Below are 24,135 nucleotides of genomic sequence, written 5' to 3' on the forward strand. Positions count from 1 at the left end.
GAGCACTGTGCTCTTGCTGGTGGTGATTATGATGTAGCGGGATGTGTGCTTGCTGGAGTAGAGGGGCTGGTTATGATGCAGAGCACTGTGCTCTTTCTGGGGGTAATTATGATGTAGCAGGATGTGCGCTTGCTGGAGCAGAGGGGCTGGTTATGATGCAGAGCACTGTGCTCTTGCTGGGGGTGATTATGATGTAGCAGGATCTGTGCTTGCTGGAGCAGAGGTGCTGGTTATGATGTAGAGCACTGTGCTCTTTCTGGGGGTAATTATGATGTAGCAGGATGTGCGCTTGCTGGAGCAGAGGGGCTGGTTATGATGCAGAGCACTGTGCTCTTGCTGGGGGTGATTATGATGTAGCAGGATGTGCGCTTGCTGGAGCCGAGGGGCTGGTTATGATGCAGAGCACTGTGCTCTTGCTGGGGGTGATTATAATGTAGCAGGATGTGCGCTTGCTGGAGCAGAGGGGCTGGTTATGATGCAGAGCACTGTGCTCTTGCTGGGGGTGATTATGATGTAGCGGGATCTGTGCTTGCCGGAGCAGAGGGGCTGGTTATGATGCAGAGCACTGTGCTCTTGCTGGGTGTGATTATAATGTAGCAGGATGTGCGCTTGCTGGAGCAGAGGGTCTGGTTATGCTGTAGAGCACTGTGCTCTTGCTGGGTGTGATTATGATGTTGCAGGATGTGCGCTTGCTGGAGCAGAGGGGCTGGTTATGATGTAAAGCACTGTGCTCTTGCTGGGTGTGATTATGATGTAGCGGGATGTGCGCTTGCTGGAGCAGAGGGGCTAGTTATGATGCAGAGCACTGTGCTCTTGCTGGGGGTGATTATGATGTAGCAGGATGTGCGCTTGCTAAGGCTGAAGGGTTAATTGTGGTGGTACAGGTGTTCGCTTTCTGCAATTGTAAGTTGGTGCAGGTACTATGTACTGTGCAGGTTGCATAGTAATCTCCAGATCTGCTTTTCCTCAGGTATTGCCATAAAGGAGTCGGCCAAAGTTGGGGACCAAGCTCAGAGACGTCTCATGAAGGGCGTGGATGACCTGGATTTCTTTATTGGAGATGAGGCAATAGACAAACCAACATATGCAACAAAGGTATTGCACATTAGTGCCTAGCTATGTGACTGAGAGCGTCGCTGGGGAAGTGGCTGAATATTGTAACTCGTGGAAGTAACTGGAAATGGTGGATACAGTGGTAGGTGTAAGACCAGGCGATATGGGGGAGAAGCGGTATCCGCGCACGTTATGTGCTCTGCTGCTGCTTCTCCCCCATGTAACAGCATTAATTACCGGGGGTGTCCCCATCATTATCGATGCTGCTGTCTACAAGATAGTGTGCAGATATACGCCGTGCAGTTATGAATTGTCGGTGGCATTGATCGTTACGACTTCTGCAGATATCGATTTTGACAGCTGCAGGTGTTGTTGCCAGTACAGCTCTGGCCCTGCATACAGCGGCTGCTGGCTCCAGGCTGCACAGGAGATTTTGTACATACCCAGTGAGCCAGCCAGGGGGAGATCAACGGCAGCAGGCTGATGCACTGGGGGGGGGGTCTAGCAGGGATCGTTGGATGAGGGGAGTTTTCACCCCCTGCTTCCTCTCAGTAAAAAGAGTCAAGGAGGAAGCGCATTACAAGGCCTGGCCAACCTGTGGCTTTCCAGCTGTTGTGAAACTACAAGTCCCAGTATGCTCTTCTACACTATTGCTATTAGGAAATGCTAAAACTGTGTCAGAGCTTGCTGGGATGTGTAGTTTTACAACAGCTGGAGAGCCACAGGTTGGCCAGGCCTGCACTATACCCACACATCTACCCCAGAGTGGCACTATGGGGTTATTTGGGTTAGGGGTTGTGGTCTCATCCTTGGAAGTATGTGTGGCTACATGCCGCACTGACGATACCGCTGCATTCGCAGATGTTTGATTGCAGTTCTATGGGGCTGCATACATAAATCTTTGAGATCGGACAGTTAGGAGGGACGAGTTTTGCCGGCGTTTCTACGCCATTGTAATGGCAACTCTCCTCTAATTGAATTGCTTCCATGAGCAAATGTGAATTATACATCATAACTATGTAACACATAGCGTGTTCGGTGGCAGTTCTAGCTGGAGAAATACGTTAAACCTGGATACTTGCCCTTATGCCTAAATACATTACCGTTGATAATATAGTAAGTCTTTCTAGTAAAATAATTTTAGAGCAAGGAATATAGAGGCCTGGAGAAGTGATAAAGCAGTGATAAAAGTGGATGGTGATAACGCACCAGCCAATCATTACAGGTTTGAAAAATGACAGTTAGGAGCTGATTGGCTGGTGTGTTTATTACCTTGCACTTATCACTGCTTTATCAGTTCTCCATGCTTAATACATCTGCCCCATCGGTTTGTAAGGGCACACTCCAAAATTAGATAGGAAACTGGCGCAAACATAGGAAAAACGTGCAAACTTCCCACAGATGGCACCTTGCTCAGGAATTGAACTCACCACTGTGAGGCAGTAATGCTTACCACTACACCAACTGTGCATCTTACCACTTATTAATGAAACGGAACCTCTTCTATGTGAGAAATGTTTTGATATTTGGGGATGCCTGTTTCTGTAACGAATAGATATTCGCAGTGTTTCCGGTTCCGATTCCTCCTTGTGATGTAGTGTATATAGGTGCTGAGCTCTTCTGTAGTCCATTTATGTGTAATGTGCTTCCCGACATGGCAGAGGAACTGAGGAGGACTCTGCTTAGTCACCCCTGTGGTAGGAGAAACACTCTTTCCCCTCACATTCTATTCTCATCCACAGATCTATTCTAGGCTCCGTTATTTCATTCCCTAGTGTACAGAATACAGAAAGCTTCCCCCTTCTGGAATGCATGTGCTGATGTGTGTATAAATGCTCTGGGCCTTCCCAGTATCTGTAAGTCCAGTTCTAGCTAGATTGTGTTCTGGACTCAGTGCTAGATAGGTTCCTGTTCTCCACACTCTCACTCATTGCTCAGTCTTCTAATTGGGATTAATAGTGCCCCCCTCTGATGTGGGATCCTTCTTTCCGTAGGCTGTATGTAGGGCCTCCTGGTGACGGGATCCGGTCACTAGGTCGACAGGTCAACATGTTCTAGGTCGACAGGAGTTTTTCACAATTTTTTAAATCTTTTCGTACTTAACGATCCACATTGACTACAATTGGGAATGGTAACCTGTTCCGAGTGCAGCGGTAGCTGAGCGAGGCACTTTGCCCGAAGCATGGCGAGCAAACACGGTGCACTAATTGGGGTTCCCGGTCACTCTACGAAGAAAAAGACCCCAAAACCCCCCATAAACTCATGTCGACCTAGAGACCCTGTCGACCTAGTTACTATCTACCTTCCATACCACACCCCTGGTGACGTAGTAACTGTTCTGCATCTCCGGTAACTTCAGGATCCGATGTATGAACACCGGCATTTTGGTTAGAAATTCTAAATGATATTCCTTTGCTATGAACCAGACTTGTGCAGCCCATTCCTCAGAAGTGATGGGGCCACTGCATTAGAAATAGACGCTGGAGTTTGTCATATCAGTAATAGTGGCCCTGTGCCCGTGTCGCCAGGATGGGTAAAGGGTCTGTGTTGGCGTGGGTCAGTCACCGCAGTTCTGCTGGTTCAGTAGCGGCCGTGTCCTGGTTATTGGGTGGTGGTATGCTTGACACGCGCACACATTCGTCTGTCACTCTCACATCTTGTATGTCCAAGCTGGAGGAGGTTTTATCAGACCGCACAAGTATGTTGTTCTTGGTATACTGATGAATGGTGTAATGCAAAGTATTCATCAGTAAATTAATTAGATTTCCTCCCTTGTTACATTCTGAATAAGAAATGTTCTCTCATTTGGGGGCAATTCAATTGTTTGTGCTCCCGTCTAAAGTGGCTGGGAGCTAATTCAATTGTTTTGGGTGATCAGTCCTGAGGTTTTGGGTCTGGTCGGGAGCGCCGGGGCCACTTTAACTGCAGCGTGTCAGACGTTTAGCGACGAAGAAGCCATTTAACGCAGCTAATCCTGTGCATTAGGGCACAAGAATGCCCGCCATTACAACCAGCATTAGTACCCGGGCACTTTAGACGGGCGCTACGGCAGCACAAACCATTGAATCGCCCCCATGATCTCTTAGTATGTCGAATTATTAGGGAGTGTCAGGGTAAGCTGTCCTGGCACCTGATGCTGAATTACCGTGTACAATGCTGGACAGTGCATCCCGTCACAGAATTATGTAGCCTACGTCGCTGCTAAATGCACCTATTGTGACCCGTTGGTGCACTGCAATAAAAGCTGCATTTCCCACTTCATCCTGCAGCATCAGCCACCTTCATCCTTTCTCATCTGTAGCTATATGGATCGCTGTCCCTCTGCTGATTGGCTGAGGAGTTTAGTTCTACCGCTAGTCATGACCTACAGCAGACACAAATATCTGCCCACGTTCTTTACCAATGTGTTCTGGGTTGCGCTGACCTATCTAGAATATCTTTTCTGGAAACACTGCTGCATTTTGAAGCTTTGTTCTTGCCCGTTCTCCATATCTTACTGTGGACTCTGTCCATTGTCCACATCTGTTATTTTCAATGTGCTGCGTGTGCAGTAATGTATGGATTTCTTTGGCTGGTCCTCGGGCGCCCTGAAACGGTCACGCTAGGTATATGTTCTGTGTACGTGGAGACGGGCAGAGTGACGTGTGAGTGATTATGTTATGGTGGGTTCCGGTATGAATGGTCGACCATGTTATGGTCGACAGTCATTAGGTTGACCACTATTGGTCGACATTGACATGGTCGACACATGAAAGGTCGACATATGAAAAGGTCGACATGAGTTTTTAAACTTTTTTTGGTGTCGTTTTTTGCGTAAAGTGACTGGGAACCCCAATTAGTGCACCGCGTCCCCTCGCATGGCTCGCTTCGCTCGCCATGCTTCGGGCATGGTGCCTTCGCTCCGCTACCGCTTCGCTCGGCACACTTTACCGTTCCAATCGTAGTCCATGTGGATCGTAAAGTATGGAAAAGTTCCCCAAAAGAAAAAAAAGTTAAACTCATGTCGACCTTTTCATGTGTCGACCATGTGTCCATGTCGACCATGTCAATGTCGACCAATAGTGGTCAACCTAATGACTGTCGACCATAACATGGTCGACCATGTGAATATAACTGGTTATGGTGACCCCATTGGGGGTGGTATTGTCAATGTAAATTCCATTGTAACTACTCTCTGTCCTTTCTTTCTCTGGTAGTGGCCAATTCGTCATGGAATTGTGGAAGATTGGGACTTAATGGAGAGGTTTATGGAGCAGGTTATATTCAAGTATCTAAGGGCTGAACCTGAAGACCATTACTTCCTCCTGGTAAGCGCTTTTCCTTTATCACTATGCAGCCAGCTGTGCTTCTGTTACTGCACATTGGGCTGAATGCTGACGGGGCTGCGGCAGTGGCCGGCTGGCTGACGGGGCTGCGGCAGTGGCCGGCTGGCTGACGGGGCTGCGGCAGTGGCCGGCTGGCTGACGGGGCTGCGGCAGTGGCCGGCTGGCTGACGGGGCTGCGGCAGTGGCCGGCTGGCTGACGGGGCTGCGGCAGTGGCCGGCTGGCTGACGGGGCAGCGGCCGGCTGGCTGACGGGGCTGCGGCCGGCTGGCTGACGGGGCTGCGGCCGGCTGGCTGACGGGGCTGCGGCATTGGCCGCCTGGCTGACGGGGCTGCGGCAGATATATTGTGGGTAGCAGCCTCATATTGCAGCTCTCTCTCGTGACTCTTTATTCGATGACAAACCTAATTGTGTTCTGATGTAGCAGTAGGCAGACATAACGGCCATCTAATGACCTTTGACTTTCCCTCATGCAGACTGAGCCCCCTCTGAACACGCCAGAAAACCGGGAATATACGGCAGAGATCATGTTTGAGTCCTTCAATGTCCCAGGGCTATATATAGCTGTACAGGTACGTCCTCTGAGCTTTGGCTATAATATTATTATTATTATTATTATTATTATTATTAAGCAAGTAATGTCTTATTTATGTGTGCTGCATGGTTTATGCAGATGTTCCTTACTGGAATAATCTAGGATTTGTGAAATAGGTGACAGATGTCACAGCTTAATGTACTACATGCTGTCACTGTGTTATCTGTGACCCCTGCTGTGATTTCCAGGGTTACTGTACTAGTCATGCTGTGCTCCGGGATATCGCTCCTGTAAGACTGTTCAGCAGGGGGGTATTCAACCTGCTGTCCGCCAGCTGCTGTGAAACTATACATTCCAGCATGCCATAATGGCAAGGGTGTGGAAGTGCATGCTGGGATATCTAGTTCCACAGCCGCTGAAGGGCCACATGTCAAATACCCTGTTGTACAGCATATATGCAAGATGAAGTCCTCATACCTTCCAAAGCGTCATGGGTGTAAGTTACTTCCAGGCTGGTGAGGGGTTTGTCTGGGGTGGTACATCTGTCCTAAGGCGTGAACAGAAATCTGTGAATCAGGAGTGGAGAGTATATATAGCTGTATAGAGGTATAGGTACGTGTAGTGGGTTATATTACCCCCGTACAATAGGGTGGAGCAGAAGCACCATTAGTACAGGGATGACCGGCTTTGTTCCTGATGTGTCATCTCCCTTTTGTGCGTTTCTTCCCAGGCTGTACTTGCGTTGGCAGCATCTTGGACATCCAGACAGGTGGGCGAGCGCACACTTACTGGCACTGTAATAGACAGCGGAGATGGAGTCACTCACGTCATTCCAGTGGTAAGTACCACCTAGAAGAACCGCCCATGTATGTCAGGGTGAACACACGTGATGGACCGGAGATCACAGCAACCCCCCGTGCCCTTAGTGTATGCTCTAGAACCACCACATTAACATTACATTGATGGACCGGTTATACTGCAGTGGTAACAGGTGGGCTCTAAGTCTCTCTATGCTTTATTACTGGATGATATGTTTGAATGTCACAACTCCTGATCCACTAGTTACAATGGGGCTTGTGTTGAGTTGGATATATAGTGGTCGCTTTCACCCTGCTCATGCATAGGGAACCAGAATGTGAAGGTACAGGCTATTGTAACCAGAGTATTATAGCAGGGAAAGTAGCCGTATAGTCACCGCCCAGACAGAGTGAAACACCGCCCTGTGCAAGTCTCCTTACGCCGTGCGGTCAGCTGTAAATCCGTTCTCGCCTCACTCACCATCAAATGATTTTTCCAGTCTTTGCGTAGCTCTGGACTTAATCCTACAGTGCGATAGAAGCAGGCTGACCATGGCAGGAGCTGATGTCACACACCCTCCCTGAAAACGAGTGGCCATGCCTGCGTTTTTCCTGACACTCCCAGAAAACGGCTAGTTACCACCCCTAAACGTCCACTTCCTGTAAATCACCTTGCGTAATGCCTAGTGTTCAAAAAAGTCGCTGGATTTTTTTTGTGATTTGGCTTTGCACTACGATCCGTACGCATGTGCAATCGATCGATAATTGCCTGCCTTGCGAATTCGCACTACGGGGATCAGGTCTGAATTACCCCCTATGTACGATGAGACTGCATATTTATGTTTGAGCCGCAGTTGGCACTCTACTGCCACCATGTGATTGGAATATGTATTACATCATCTGACAATTAGCCTGATGTAGAGGACTTCTATATCTGAATTTTATTACAAATGATCCTACTCGAACTACAGTCTACTACAATTACCAATCTTTTTTTAATGTTTCTTTTTATAAATTTTTATCATTTTTGCATGCTGCTGATAAACCCCCAGTGAACCCTACAATTCACCCCCTCATTCCGTCTGGTCTCCCTCTTTCTGTTCTTTTTCTTCAACTCTACACGCTGATTGCTGAAATCGTTATTCTGTTTCCTCACGGTCACTATTCTCCATACAGACCTTTATTATTTATTATTATTATCCTTTATTTATATGGCGCCACAAGGGTTCCGCAGCGCCCAATTACAGAGTACATAAATAATCAAACAGGAAAACCGCAACTTACAGTTGATGACAATATAGGACAAGTACAGGGTAAATAAACATAGTTACATCAGCAGATGACACTGGAATAAGTATCAGGTGGCAGAAGACTGCTGGATGTGGTACAGTTGAAGATTACTAAAGTAAGAAAGGATAAGCACATGAGGGAAGAGGGCCCTGCTCGTGAGAGCTTACATTCTAAAGGGGAGGGGTAGACAGACAGGGGTGACACAGATGGGGTACATAGAGAGCGTAGAACAGAGGGTTAGGATGAAATTTGGCTGGGTTTGGTGAAGAAGTGGGTCATGAGAGCCCGTTTGAGGTTTTGTAGAAAGGTGGAGAGTCTGAGGGGGAGAGGTAGGGAATTCCAGAGAAGTGGTGCAGCACGTGAAAAATCTTGGAGGTAGGAGTGGGAGGAAGTAATCCGTAGGCATGAGAGTCGGCGTGCATTAGCAGAGCGAAGAGGACGGGTGGGAGAGTAAAGGGAGATAAGATCAGAGATGTAGATGGGAGAGGAGTGGGTGAGGGCTTTGTAAGCGAGTGTGAGAAGCTTGAAATGGATTCTGAAAGGGAAGGGGAGCCAGTGAAGGTCTAGTAAGAGAGGAGAGGTGGGCGTAGTGCGTTTGGTGAGGAAAATGAGCCGGGCAGCAGCATTGAGGATAGATTGGAGTGGAGAGAGGTATTTGTCAGGAATGCCAGTCAGGAGGAGATTACAGTAGTCCAGTCTGGAGATTACCAGTGAGTGGATAAGAGTCTTAGTAGCATCCTGGGTCAGAAAGGGTCTGATCCTGGAAATATTTTTTAGATGAAAACGGCAGGTTTGTGAGAGGTGCTGAATGTGTGGTTTGAAGGAGAGGGAGGAGTCAAGGATTACTCCAAGACAGCGCACTTGGGGGCTAGAGGAGATGGTAGTGCCATCAATAGATAATGAGATTGTAGGAGGTGAGGTTATGCGGGAGGGAGGGAAAATGATCAGCTCGGTCTTAGACATGTTAAGTTTAAGAAAGTGCTGGGACATCCTGGAAGAGGTAGCAGAGAGACAGTTGGAGATACGAGTGAGGGGAGCAGGGGAGAGGTCTGGAGAGGAAAGCTAGATTTTGGTGTCATCAGCATAGAGATGATATTGGAAACCAAAAGAACTAATGAGCTTACCTAGTGAGGACGTATAGAGAGAGAAGAGGACCAAGGACAGAACCTTGGGGTACCCCTACAGTTAGTAGAAGTGTGGGGGAGGCGGAGTCATGAGAGGAGACAGATAAAGAACGGTCAGAGAGGTAGGAGGACAGCCAAGAGAGGGCAGTGTCACGCAGACCAATGGAGTGAAGAATTTGCAGTAGGAGAGGATGGTCCACAGCGTCAAAAGCAGCAGAGAGATCAAGTAGAATAAGTATAGAGTAGTGTCCCTTAGATTTAGCAGCATGGAGGTCATTGCATACTTTTGTAAGGGCAGTTTCAGTGGAGTGGAGAGAGCGGAAGCCAGACTGGAATGGGTCAAGCAGTGAGTGTGAGGAAAGAAAGGAAGTAAGGCGGTTGTAGACAATACGCTCAAGTAGTTTGGAGGCAAAAGGGAGGAGAGAGATGGGTCGGTAGTTGGAAAGAGTGTTTGGATCAAGGGTAGGTTTTTTAAGAATAGGAGAGATGAGTGCATGCTTGGGGACAGTGCCTGATGAGAGGGATAGATTGAGAAGGTGGGAACAAGCAGAAGGAGAGAGGTAGCGGAGGAGGCGGGAGGGGATAGGGTCAAGTGGGGAGGTGGTGAGGGGACAGGAACGAATGAGGGCCATGACTTCCTCTCCAGATGCATGGGAGAAAGATGTCAGAGTAGGTGCGAGGGATGGGTAGGGTTGGTAAGGGATGGGAGAAATCTGGTTACTGATGGTCTGGTGTGATGTGATGTCCTGACGTATGTAGTCAATTTCTTTATCATCCACTAGGGGTCACTGGAGTACTCTTGGGATATGGACGGGCTTCCGTAGGAACAGCACTGAATATTTAAATTTAGAACACTCCACCCCTCCATATCCCCGAGTACCTCAGTGTTTTTTCTGTGCTCGAAGTAGTAACAGCTCTGTGGCTGAGTCCACAATTACTTTGAATTATTTTTATTTTTCTATTTTACACATCCCTTTCCCCCTTCCAAAAGGCAGGGTCAGGGATAGTGCAGCTGCTGATAGCAGCAGGGGCGTGTCGGGCCTCTCTGAAAGAGCTCCCTCACAGCCACACACACTTCCTGCAGGCTGGCCGGCGCTTACTAAGAAGCCCCGTCGGAGCCTCATCACAGAAGCAACAATTGCAGGTATGTGAGGGGGGAGAACGGGGCGGTCAGCTTCCGCTGCCGGCCCGAGGTGTGGGGAAGGCGCTGGTGTCTTTCGGCTGACTGCCGCCCGCCGCAGCTGCTCCGGCCGCCGGGTAACACCGGCCGCCGGGTAACATAGCCGCCAGCTGTCTTACACTGCTCCCGCGTCTCTGAAGTCGGGTCCGCCCGCCGCTTCTCTCGCTGCTCCGGCCGCCGGGTCTCATAACGCTGCTCCGGTGCTTCTTACAATACCCGTGTCTCTGAACGGGTCCGCCCGCCGCTTCTCCCACTGCTCCGGCCGCCGCTTGATCCGCTGCTGCCCGTGTCTCATAGCGCTGACACGCGCTCCCAGTCTTCCAGGTCCCGGGGTGCCCGCTGCCTGGCCCGCACTGCACGCTATGGAGCAGATGCGAGGGGGCGGAGAAAGGACAGCAGCAACAGGCTGTTGGTAGTATAGCACACATTTTATATAGATATATAATGATGTTTATACTGGCAGGGAGGCTGTTCATAATATCAGTATGAAACTACACTGTGATTATATGTATAAGCATGGGGGCCATTTTAACCATGCTTCCTGTGTCTTCCTGCTGTGATTCCAGAAAGTTCCAGTACTACATCTCTATTCCACCGGAGGCGCAGGGGTGTTAGTGGGAATTTGGGATCACATTTCATAGTACTGGCCACGTGTACTGCACTTGGCCAGATATATATATATATATATATATATATATATACAGAGACACCTTACTACTATTGTACTGAGTCGTGCAAGTGTCTGTTTTTGTGTATTGTATTGTCTGTCGCCATAATGAGTAAGGCACCAGCAAAAACTAAAAAGCATAATTGCAAAGTCTGTAGCAGTGTGTTACCGGATGGATCTACCACATGTACAGTATGTTTTGTGGATTCGGTTCAGAATACCATTTCTGCTCCAGTTTTACAACCAATGTCCTCACCGGACCCTCCGTGGGGTATGTTAGTAAATGTACTAGATAGGTTACAATCAGAATTGACCGCCGCTCGTCAGGAGCGGGAAACGGCAAGATCTGAGTCTAGGGTGAGACCGCCAGAACTACCGGAGGCGTCTCAGCCTTGCGTAAGGTCCAAATCCATTTTGGGTAAACGGGATAAATTTCATATGTCTTATGATTTACCTGTTTCGGCTATGTTGCATTCTGACGATTCCATGCCAGACCTCATGGAACAAGATGAGGGTGAGGAGGGCGAAGTGGAGTCAGATGGCGAGGATTTTAACAGTTCCGGCATTGAGGATCTCATCAGAGCGGTACGTCAGTCTCTGAAGTTTACTGAAACTGAGGAGCCTCTCACAAATGATCAGGTCGTATTTACTAAACGACAAAAAACTCCAATAAGTTTTCCTGTGTCGGAATCCCTTAATCAGATGTTAGTAGAAACACGACAGAATCCAGATAAACGGATTTCTATACCTCGCAGATTTAAGTCTAGTTACCCGTTTCCAGACTCGGTAACATGTACATGGGAGAATCCACCAATAGTTGATTCTTCAGTGTCAAAGCTTACCAAGAAATTAACCATACCAGTGCCAGCAGCTACTACGCTTAAAGATCCTTCAGATCGCAAGATAGAAACTATGCTAAAATCCATGTATGTAGCAGCAGGTGTGATGCTGAGACCTGGATTGGTTGGCATTTGGGTCACTAAGGCGCTCATAATATGGCTTACAGAACTCAAATCTGCTTTACATGACGAAAACCTGATACTTCTTGTAAATCAAATGATTGAGGCTGCAGAGTATCTCTGTACAGCGTCTACTGACGTCTGTCAGCTCACTTCTCGTATTTCGTATTTGCTAGTTACGGCACGAAGAGCACTCTGGCTGCGTGCTTATCATGCGGAGGCAGAGGTCAAACGAGGTATAGAGGCGTTGCCTTACGATGGCAAGAAGTTGTTTGGTCCTGAATTGGACGCATGGATTGCTGAGGCTACGGGAGGTAAGTCTGTTTTCTTACCATTGCCTCCACCGGTATCAAGAAGGAGGTACGCTGGACCTTCGTTCAAATCCTTTAGACCTCAGCCCTTTCGAGGACGTGGCAGAGGAACAGCCACGCCTGCTAGACGTGGTCGCGGACGTGGTTTCCAACAAACCAACACAACTCGCCAGGACGCTAAGGTTACCGACAAGCCAGTGGCATGACGGGCTACCAGCCCATCTCGGTTCTCCGATTGTGGGAGCACGCCTTCAGACGTTCCATTTGGCGTGGTTCCACACATCCGCGGATGGGTGGATCCGCAATTTAGTGTTAAAAGGTTACAAAATAGAGTTCGACTGTCTTCCGCCTCTGCGGTTTTTCAAGACAGGATTGCCTCTGTCGGACGACAAGAGGACGGTTCTGCAAATTGCCATTCAGTCCCTACTGGATTCGGCAGTTTTGATTCCGGTCCCTGTACACCAACAGGGTCAGGGTTATTATTCAAGTCTGTTTGTCGTACCAAAGCCGGATGGCTCAGTCAGACCAATATTGAACTTAAAGGGTCTCAATCAGTACGTAACTTACTACAGATTCAAAATGGAGTCTCTGCGCTCGGTGATTGCGGGTTTAGAGCCAAAGGAATTTATGATTGCGCTAGCTCTCAAGGATGCGTACTTACACATTCCAATTTGGCAGCCTCATCAGAAATTCTTACGGTTTGCAATACGCCAGAACCATTACCAGTTTCAGGCTCTACCGTTTGGCCTGTCATCAGCGCCTCGGGTATTCACCAAAGTGATGTCTGTGATGATAGCTCATCTCAGATCCCTGGGAGTGACAATAGTTCCGTATTTAGACGATCTGCTCATCAAAGCTCCGTCTCAACAGATACTTCTCCAACATGCGTTGCTAACATACGATGTACTGGTTCACCACGGTTGGATTGTCAACTTCAAGAAATCACATCTAATTCCGTCTCAACGCCTTCAATTCCTAGGTATGATTCTCGATACGGTCAATCAAAGAATTTACCTACCACAGCAGAAAGTACAAATTCTACGCCATCTAGTACAATTAGTGCTCAAGCCACGCACAGTGTCGGTACACTTGTGCATTCGCCTCTTAGGCACAATGGTGGCAGCTTTCGAAGCGCTTCAGTTCGGAAGATTTCATTCGCGTCCTTTTCAACTGAATGTGCTCGCCCAGTGGTCAGGCTCGCATCTGCAGATTCACCACAGAGTGAGGTTGTCGCCAAGGGCAAGAGTATCTCTGCTCTGGTGGCTCAAGGAACACAATTTAACCGCAGGAAGACGGTTCTGAGGCTGGAATTGGATAATTCTAACTATGGACGCCAGTCTCAGAGGTTGGGGAGCGGTAAATCAAAATTGTCAGCTCCAGGGTCTCTGGGCGGATCACGAAAAATTGCTGTCTATAAATGTCCTGGAACTCCGCAATTTACAATGCGCTACGACAAGCAGTGCACATGCTTCGCTCTCAGCCTGTCCAAGTGCAGTCAGACAATGCGACGGCGGTCGCATACATCAACAAACAAGGAGGAACGAGAAGCCGCATGGCAATGCGGGAAGTAGCTCGAATCCTCAATTGGGCGGAATGCCACCAGGTGATATTGTCGGCCGTGTTCATTCCGGGAGTGGACAACTGGGAAGCGGATTATCTCAGTCGTCGGGATTTTCATCCAGGCGAATGGGCATTAAATCCAGAAGTGTTTCACATGTTGGTTCAGCGATGGGGTTATCCTCAGGTGGACCTGATGGCGTCTCGACACAATCACCAAACGTTCCAGTATGTGTCCAGAACAAGAGATCCAAAGGCAGTGGCGGTGGACGCTCTCACTTTCGCGTGGCCGTACAGTCTTGTGTATCTATTTCCACCGTTTCCGTTGCTCCCTCTGGTGCTAAAACGGATCAAAAGAGAGTCTGTCACAGTCATACTAGTGGCGCCTCATTGGCCTCGGAGAGCTTGGTTCTCGGATCTCCAAGGACTACTCGCAGACGATCCTTGGCCGCTCCCACCACGTCCAGACCTGTTACAACAGGGTCCGTTCCTTTACCCCGATTTAGCGCGGCTGCGTTTGACGGGGTGGCTGTTGAGACCGCCCTCTTAAGAAGAGAGGGCATTCCAGATTCGGTTATACCAACCATGTTACGAGCTAGGAAGCCGGTTACGGCAGCTCATTATTACAGAATATGGCATGCCTATATAGGTTGGTGTGAGGCGCGGAAGTTTCCGACATCATCTTTCAAGTTATCCCGCCTTTTGTTGTTTCTACAAACAGGGTTAGATGGAGGACTGCGTTTATCTACACTAAAGGTGCAGGTATCTGCTTTGTCAATTTACTTTCAAAGACGATTGGCTCTATTGCCGTCTATACGCACTTTTCTCCAAGGTGTCCTCAGAGTACAGCCTCCATTCATTCCACCTACAGCGCCATGGGACTTGAATCTGGTTTTAGAGTTCTTACAGTCTTCATATTTTGAACCCTTACAGCAAGTGGATATAAAGTTTCTCACTTGGAAAACAATTTTTCTTCTAGCCTTAGCTTCGGCAAGGCGTGTTTCTGATTTGGGTGCCTTGTCATGCAAGTCACCGTATTTGGTGTTTCATGATGACAGAGCGGAACTGCGGACGAATCCCGCTTTCTTACCAAAGGTAGTGTCATCTTTTCACATCAATCAACCAATAGTAGTTCCTGTGTTGACGGCACATTCTGGAACTCTGGATGTGGTACGCGCATTACGCGTTTATGTATCCCGAACGTCTTCAGTTCGTAAGACGGATACGTTGTTTGTTCTCTATGATGCTGCCAAGATGGGTTTGCCAGCGTCTAAACAAACCTTATCCAGATGGATAAAACTAACCATACGTCAGGCTTACCTTCATGCTAGGTTACAACCACCTACATCAGTAACCGCTCATTCCACACGTTCTGTGGGAACTTCATGGGCAGCTGGTCGGGGAGCTTCTACGACGCAGCTTTGCCGTGCGGCTACATGGTCTTCAGTGCACGCGTTTGTGCGCTTTTACAAGTTTGATACGTTTGCGGCATCAGCATCTAGCTTTGGCCGCCTAGTGTTACAAGTGCCAAACAGCTCTCCCGCCCACGGGGGAAGCTTTGGTACGTCCCAAGAGTACTCCAGTGACCCCTAGTGGATGATAAAGAAAATAGGATTTTGGTACTTACCAGGTAAATCCTTTTCTTTGAATCCATAGGGGGCACTGGACGCCCACCCAGAGCAGTTTTACCTAGTTGTGGTGAGTTCTGAGGATCTTATGGTAACACACTTTCACCGACTGGTTCAAATTACAAGTGCTGGTTAGGGTGTCAACTGTTTAGTTGTCAGTAACGTTATGTGTCAACTTCGTTATTGTCCGTTATGTTATATGTAATACTCTATTGTCAACCTCTCTATAGTTCCTGTTCGGCTCAGTAAAAAACACTGAGGTACTCGGGGATATGGAGGGGTGGAGTGTTCTAAATTTAAATATTCAGTGCTGTTCCTACGGAAGCCCGTCCATATCCCAAGAGTACTCCAGTGCCCCCTATGGATTCAAAGAAAAGGATTTACCTGGTAAGTACCAAAATCCTATTTTTGGATGTGAAGTAAGTGGCAAAGTCAAGAGCAGAGTGTGAGGAAGGGAGACGAGGTGGAGGTGGGCAGAGGAGTGAGTTGAGAGTGGCAAAGAGGTTGGAAGACTGGGAGGAGATGAGGTTCTTGAAGTATGACTGTTTAGCAAGAGAAAGGGCAGCACTGAAGGATGAGAGCATAAGTTTGAAATGGAGGAAGTCTGCCTTAGAGCGTGATTTCCTCCAGTGTCGCTCAGCAGTACGTGAGCATTTTTGCAGATATCTGGTGCATTTGGTGTGCCAGGGTTGAGGTGTTAATTTGCGAGGGTGAATAGTGGTTGGTGGAGCAACAGAGTCAAGAGCAGAAGTAAGGGATGCATTGTATGTGGAAGTGGCTTGTTCAGAGAGAGAGAGAATAGGAGAGAGAAGTGAGTCAAACAGGGAGGAAAGGAATGTGGTGTCAATAGCCTCAATGTTACACTTAGTAATGGTAGCCTTAAGAGGTAGAGATGGGGAAGCAGAGAGAGAGGTTAAAGGAGAGCAGGTGGTGGACAGAGAGGGGAAATGGGGAGTTTAGAGGCAGGGGATTGTGTGGGGATGTCAATAGGGATGTTGAAATCGCCTAGGATAATGGAGGGAATGTCAGAAGAGAGGAAGTGAGGAAGCAAAGTTGTCGATGAATTTGGAAGCAGTGCCAGGGGGGGCGGTAAATGACAGCTACTCTAAGATGGACTGGTTGGAAGAGGCGTACGGCATGGACCTCAAATGTAGAGAATGTAAGGGATGGTTCTGGTGGTATGAGTTGGTAGGAGTAACTAGGAGGTAAAAGACCCCAACACCACCCCCATGGCGACCCCCAGGCTGGGGTGTGTGTGTGAATATGAGGCCCCCAGCAGAGAGAGCAGCAGGAGAAGTAGTGTCAGAGGGCGTAATCCAAGTTTCGGTAATGGCTAGTAGGTGTAGGGAGTTGGAAATGAAAAGGTCATGAGAGGGGACCAGTTTGTTACAAACAGATCTGGCATTCCACAGGGCACAGGATAGGGGGTATGAGTTTGTGGGAGAGATGTGAATGAGTTTATCAGGGTTGCTGTAGCGATGAGGAGAGATTAACTTTGAGGGCAGGGATGATGAGAGAGTAGTGATGGTACGGGTGCCTGAGCTAGGAGGGGAAACTGCAGGAGGTGGGCAGGGAGGGAGGTCAGTGTGATGTGGATGGGGGTGTGGGGAGGTGACAGGTAGCAGGGCTGAGTTGTGGGGTAGCAGGACCATGGGGCAGAGGTAAATGAAAGTGGGGTAACAGGAAAGGAGGGGGAAGGAAACAGGGATGGAGGGGAGACAGAGGAGGAGGTGTAGGAGACTAGGGTGGTAGGATAAAGATACATTATTAGGTAGACACTGAGTGATGAGCATAAGAAAGCCTTGACATAGTGTTAAGTTTGACCTTTCCCCAAATCGGCTGCGGGTCTCCTATATTTCCTCTCCAACTTGTGTAAGCTTTAACCAACGGCCCACCTGCTCTTGTTCTAAACCAGCCAGCCGCGCAGGAGTTAATTCTTGGTGCAGTTGCGTAGCCCTGGTCCAAGCGATAACTAACTTCTTACTTAGGGCAGTGTTTGCTTACAAAACCAGTGCTGCCGGCCATTAAAGATACTCTGAGCATCTTTAAGTCCTGATCCCTTCCTGCATAACACTTTGGCAAGCTGCCAGACTGGCCATTAGCTAAGGACGCTACGGACATAGGTTTGTACATATTAAATAGTTTCACTCTGTGTCTTTCAGGCTGAGGGTTACGTCATTGGAAGCTGCATTAAGCACATCCCCATAGCTGGGAGAGACATCACGTACTTCATCCAGCAGCTGCTCAGAGACAGAGAAGTTGGGATTCCTCCTGAACAGTCCTTGGAAACGGCAAAAGCTGTAAAGGTATCGGCCGCTGCTCTCCTTATATGCGTATAGTGACAGACCGCCGGCTGGGTCATGTGTTCATCTATATACTGTAGAGGGGAGGCACAACACAGTCTTATATGTTTCTTATTATATGGATACTATTTACTTTGAAAGAATCTATAGTGATATTAGAATTAGAGATGAGCGGGTTCGGTTTTACTCGGGTATTTCAGGTTTTGCTTATTGGCTATCCAAACGCGTGACATCCGTGATCCAATAAGATGCCGTTTCGAGCCCCGAGTAAAACCGAACCCGCTCATCTCTAATTATAATACAGTTTAGAGGTTGCCACAAAGTGTTAGTATTTGGCAAAGTTCCTTCTGACCAGTGGAAACGAGCGGCTGAAATGTGGATTTCCTGTGTCAGCGATTGGTCTGAATGTGACACAGTTGTAGCAGATATGCAGCGCTGATGGCCAGCTCCTCTATAGCCAGGAATTGCGGTGCTGGCTTATAGCGCAGCGTTTTGCTTTGCTAATGTGCGGTCACGAAAATCCGTAAACTCCTATTGCGCATGCGTTACACAATGCATACTCACAAAGGTGCCGTTGCGATTGAGACACACTGTATTAGAAATGTCTTAGAAAATGCTGAGAGTTCCTGGGAAGTAGCTAAACAGACGCACAGGGATGGACCGTCTTATGGGTAACTCATGGGAGTGTGTGCGTATGCTGATGCTTCATTGCTTGCAGAGGGGTGTATTCAATATGAGTCGGATCCATTCCGACATGCATTTGTCAGAATGGATCCGACAAGGGCTATTCAATGAGTCGGATTTGGCCGTTCCCGACAACTATCACAAGTACCGACGGGGACGGCTGTCCCGCTCCTCCTCATCCGTCCCCGCTCCTCTCCTCGCTTGTCTCCGCTCCTCTCCTCGCAGGCCACCGATCCACACAGCAATGTGAGTGGCAGCTGTGGGGGACCGGGAAGCCAGCGGCAGTGTAGAGGGAGAGGACGGCTCAGCACACAGCGGCCGGCTGTGGGCGCTCGCCCCCGGGGCACAGGACTTGTAATGTCCGCTTACGCTCTCCCCAGCACCGTGACAGCCCGACGCGGGGACCTGTTGCTGGTAGTGGGGGGTGGTTGAGTGCACACGGGCAGCATTGCTGGGAAGCGGTGGATCCGGCCCGTACAGAGCCCGGTGACTGTGACCGCGGGTGAGCCTTGGTGCTGCTGGTGCTCCTAGTTTCTTCCTCCGGGTGATGAGTGTAGCCAGTTTGCCCGGTGTATGTACATGAGGGGGGAGTCGTACAGGGTGACCTGGCGTCATCACTAGTGCGGCCTACATGGTCCCCATCCCTTTTCTACCTGTCCCCGCTCATCTCCCTGGTTCAGACAATGTCTATCCGACTTTATACAAAGTCGGATTGACATTGTCGGAAACGGGACCAAAACCTGTCGGATTTGGTCCCCTTTCTGACCGAAGCAAGCGGATCGGCAGGCTATTACGCTGATCCACGTGCTTTCCGACAAGTCGGATTTCCCAACTTGTCGGGAAAAACGGGGCAGCATTGAATAGGTCGGAACCACATCCGACCTAAACCTGTCGGAAACGGCCGTCTTTCCTACTAGACGGCAGTTTCCGACAGGTATTGGATACACCCCGTAGGAGGTTATAGAGATGGAAAATCTGCACCTGCCCGTAGGGCTGGAGGAAGTTTAGATGGTGAGACTACAGGCGGCATTACAGTGTCGTCATTTGCTCAAAGTGGGCATAACAGTCCTTGCACATTATACAAATGTGTGTATACCAAGGAAGTAGCAGCATGTACATAAAGTTGCCGACGGGCGACTGCAGAACCGCAGCTGCATCCACCATTCAATGAGAGCCTGTCCTGGTGGTTTTCATAGAAGACTACTGCGTGTCGGTGATGAGGGAGATGTATGAAAAACGTCCTAATGGATGTTTTGTGCCTGGGGCCGTATCACCGCATTATCGTGGAGATACGCCGCCACAATGTATTACGTGTGGCTGCCGAGGTGGGAGGGCGTTATCTCACCTGTTCTTCGATAGCGCTCCTTCCACAACGGCTCGGCTGGGATCGGCGCCGCAGATGTGAGCATGCGCCCTTCTCCCCTGCTTCCTGCCTGCGCCGCTGGAGGCCCCCGGTGCATGCGCAATTAGGCTGTGTGGACCAGCTGAATAATGTCCACGTTCAATAAAGTTTGTTTTAAACAACAAAAAAAGACTAAGCAAGTGCACATTTTGCACATCGCCTGCCTGGGGGAGGCGTTCCGGCCCGGCGGCTTTAGGAGACGAAAAGTGACAGCAGAGGCAAGCATACATTGCCTCTGCCTTTCGTCTCCCATTCTCAACTGCGGGGAAGCGGTAAGCGGCGGGGGGCGTGCAGCAGGCAAAGCACACAGCGTTAACGTGCCGTTGATACATTAATGGGTTGCGCTAAATGCAGGATTTACGTGCGCTGTGGTCAGCAGAAACCACAGCGCACTTTCATACATCTGCCCCAATGTCTCTTGTATTATCTGTCCTGTTGATAAATGAGGTACGATGTCTGATCTGCCTCTTCCAGCTACATTGATGCCTGAAGCGATGGTGTCAAGGGGCTTAGCTGGAGCATTGTGAGGCTGCAGCGACAGTCATTCACCAGTCACTGACGCTTGTCCTTCTGTCCTTCTGCTGTCATCACTGTACTGTTCTGTGTGACATGGTCCCAGTGCTAAGTGTTAACCCCTTGTTTTCCAGGAACGCTTCAGCTACGTCTGTCCTGATTTAGTTAAAGAATTCACAAAGTACGACACAGACGGAAGCAAGTGGATCAAGCAGTACACAGGGGTCAACGCCGTGTCCAAGAAGGAATTCAGCATCGATGTCGGCTACGAGAGATTCCTGGGCCCCGAGATCTTCTTCCACCCAGAGGTCTGAATAGATCCGTAGTCTTCTGCATTTATGTCCTGTTCTATTCTCGTGTGTGAAACGGTTGGAGATAAAGTGCCTGCGTTTCTAATGGGCGGGAATAATTATTGCATATGAAGTGCGCTAGCCGATGGTAGGCTTCCGTGTTTATTTCAGGTTTTTTTTATTGACCGATGGTTCTGTGTTTTGTTTGTAGTTTGCTAATCCAGATTTTACCCAGCCCATCTCGGAGGTGGTGGATGAAGTTATTCAGAATTGTCCCATCGATGTTCGGCGTCCACTTTACAAGGTGATTGAAGTATTTTTTGTGTTTTGTTTTTCTTGTACCTGGGAATATCTCAGGTGTATGCGACACAGCTTGCATGTTACTAAAATAGTTCTGCCCATTATTGCACAGAATATCGTCCTCTCTGGAGGTTCCACCATGTTCAGAGACTTTGGCCGTCGCCTGCAGAGAGATTTAAAGAGGACTGTTGATGCCAGGCTGAAGCTGAGCGAGGAACTTAGCGGTGGCCGACTCAAGGTGAGTCCTGCAGGTCCTTAGAGTGAAATGGGTTTCAGGAAGCATTTTTTTCCCACGTTGTGTTATAAGTGGAGATGTGACGCGAAATTACTGGTTACAAGATGTTATAAACAACATGTATGTGACAATTGTAGGTTAGATAACATGAGGTCTCTGTCAGTGCTCTGATGATTTCATCTCTACATTTAAGAAAGCAACCTCTGGCCAGTCAATGTTTTAAACATTATTTCTCTAGCATCCATAAGGGATATTGGGGACAGATTTAGTACGATGGGGTATAGACGGGTCCAAAGGAGCCAGTGCACTTCAAATTTCTTCCACTGGGTGTGCTGGCTCCTCCCCTCTATACCCCCTCCCACAGGCAGTTTAGAAAAAAGTGCCCTCAGGAGAGGGTGCACACTCTGCATGCTCCAGAGTTTTTCTTCAATGTCATTTAAACTTTTACCTATTTCAGTACGCTGTTTGCGGGCTGTTTGTTAAGCAGGACACCGTCTTAGCTGTTGCAGCCGCAGCTTGCTGCACACCCCTAACAGCCTGAAGATGATCGTCGTGAGTACAAACCGGGGGCCCACCGGTTCATTATACGGCAGAAGCGTGGGTGAGGCATACGGGTTTCTCCTGGGGGGGACCCGCGTGTGCCCCTGCGTGAGACTGGCTGGAGGGGTGCTGTACCAAGCATTTATGTGAGGCTACACAGCCTGTGGAGACATTGCCAGTATAAAACTTTAGTAGCTCCGGCGCCATAGCGGGGGGCGGAGTTACATCAGAGCGGGCTCAGCTGCATTTTGGCGCCTTCCTCTGCATAAGCAGCAGCCTCATACAGCTCCTCCAAACGGTCACAGGATCACTGGTACCGGGTGTAGAGGGGGAGAGCCGCTATTAGTGAACAGTTTACATTCCTCTGGGGAATTCTCTGTACAGCAGTATCCCTGTTATATGTTACTACATAAAGCGCTGACAGTCTCACTGGGGCTGTGCAGCGTTGGGTGCGCTGGGGTCCTCTCTTCTGTGTCTCCTCTCGCATGCAATAGGGCAGGCTTGTATTGTATTCAGTCTGTGTTGTATGTGTATTGTTTGTCTTTCATTATGGTGAAACAGAAGTAATGCAATGTGTGTAATGCCAGATTCTCTCCTAGTTCATCGGGCTCTATATCCCGTGAGCAGTGTAGTCAGTCATAATAAAAATGCTGATGATAACATGGGGGAGAGTCCAGAGCCTTCCTGGCTGGGGGCTATAAAAACCATGATGTCGGATATGTCAGCTCAGCTCACTGCCAATGCCAATAAAACACAAGAACTGCAACAAGCAGTGGCTAGCCAAACTGCCAAGGCTGATGCTTCCCATCCCCCGCTGTCTACTACAGGTGCACAAAAACGTGCTTTGCTTGCAATCCTATCTGATTCTGATGATGATGTACAGTTGGATGGGGATGATGGTGATCCCATTAGTGGGGATTCCACCCCTACACAGGGTATTGAACCCCTCATATTGGCTATACGGGATGTGTTAAAGCTCCCCCTGGAGGACGCTACTAATCAGCAGTCATTTTTCCTCCCACAAGACAAACTGACTGTCACCTTTCCTGATTCCAAAGAATTGGACGATTTATTTAAATTAGCCTGGAAAAATCCAGATAAAAAATATCAGGTGTCCAAAAGGTTTTTAAATACCTACCCATTTGCCCCTGAAGGCAGGAAATTCTGGGGAGAATCTCTAGCAGTAGACGTCTCAGTCTCTCGCCTTTCTAAAAAGGCAGTGCTTCCTGCTCTGGACTTTTTTTTATTTTTTATTTTATTTTTTAAATGGTAAAGGATACGGGGGATAGGAAAATAGAGACCACTCTAAAATCTATCTACACTGCTGCAGGTGTAACTCAAAGACCAGTCATTGCTGGATGACACATGCCATTCATACATGGGCTACTCAGATTCAAAAGGGTCTTTCAGGTGGTATGACCTTGGTTACTACTGTAACTTTCCTAAAACACGTTCGGGACACGGCACGAGTCCTCTGTGACTCCCTTAAAGAGATTGGCAATATAAATGCTAGAACCACTGCTATGGCTGTGTCTGTACGCAGAGCCATATGGTTGCGTCAGTGGATTGCAGACGCTGGCCCCAAACGTAATGTGGAATCTCTTCCCTCCACAGGTGAATGGCTCTTCAGAGGCGAATTGGACCAAAGCGACTTCTGGGAAATCCTGGTTTCTCCCTTCACGGGCTCCGCCTGCTAGGCATACCTACCAAGGAGGTCTACTCAGTCCTTTCGGTTTTCAAGATTTCGATCTAGGGCCCGGGCTGCGTCCATTGCAGCTAGAGGCTCCAGAGGTAATCCTAAGAAACCAGCCATTCCTGGCTCTCTGGAACAGAGCACCAGTTCAGCTTCCACAAAGACTTCGGCATGACGGTGCCCACCCACCCCAAGGGGATCTCGTGGTGGGAGCTCGGTTACGTCACTACAGCCACATCTGGGACGATTCCTGCCAGGATGCCTGGGTAAAGGGACCTTATCTCTCAGGGTTACAAGCTGGAGTTTGACTGTGCTCCTCCCCAACGATTTTTCAAATCAGGCTTGCCAGTTTTGGAAAATATGCGTGCTCCGCTACTGCTGGCCATCGACAAGTTGGTCCAGTCCCGGGTCATTGTTCCGGTACCCCTGCTACAGCAAAGGACAAGGTTACTACTCCAGTCTGTTTGTAGTGCCAAACCAGACAGGTCTATGAGACCCATTTTGAATCTGAAGTCTTTGAAGGTTTTCAGATTCAAGATGGAATCTTTGAGAGCGGTGATCGCGGACCTGGAACAGCAGGAATTCCTAGTGTCCCTGGATATCAAGGACGCCTACCTACATATCCCAATTTGGCCTCATCAGGCCTATCTGCGTTTCGCCCTACTTGAACGAACACTACCAGTTTCAGGCGTTGCCCTTCGGCCTGTCTACGGCTCAGAGGGTGTTCACGAAGGTGATGGTGGAAATGATG

General features: G+C 48.9%; 1 protein-coding gene across 1 annotated transcript in view; it reads left to right on the forward strand.

The window, feature by feature from the left end:
* ACTR3 (actin related protein 3) overlaps positions 1 to 24,135 on the forward strand; it is a 44,392-nt gene that overhangs the window by 16,003 nt on the left and 4,254 nt on the right. Inside the window, exons 3-10 of the mRNA XM_063932889.1 lie at positions 971 to 1,095; positions 5,250 to 5,360; positions 5,853 to 5,948; positions 6,642 to 6,749; positions 17,587 to 17,730; positions 20,461 to 20,634; positions 20,828 to 20,920; positions 21,029 to 21,154. Of these exons, the coding sequence (XP_063788959.1) occupies positions 971 to 1,095; positions 5,250 to 5,360; positions 5,853 to 5,948; positions 6,642 to 6,749; positions 17,587 to 17,730; positions 20,461 to 20,634; positions 20,828 to 20,920; positions 21,029 to 21,154 (977 nt within the window). The remainder of the gene's footprint in view (positions 1 to 970; positions 1,096 to 5,249; positions 5,361 to 5,852; positions 5,949 to 6,641; positions 6,750 to 17,586; positions 17,731 to 20,460; positions 20,635 to 20,827; positions 20,921 to 21,028; positions 21,155 to 24,135) is intronic.

This window comes from Pseudophryne corroboree, chromosome 7, assembly GCF_028390025.1.
Source record: "Pseudophryne corroboree isolate aPseCor3 chromosome 7, aPseCor3.hap2, whole genome shotgun sequence".
NCBI lineage: Eukaryota > Metazoa > Chordata > Amphibia > Anura > Myobatrachidae > Pseudophryne > Pseudophryne corroboree.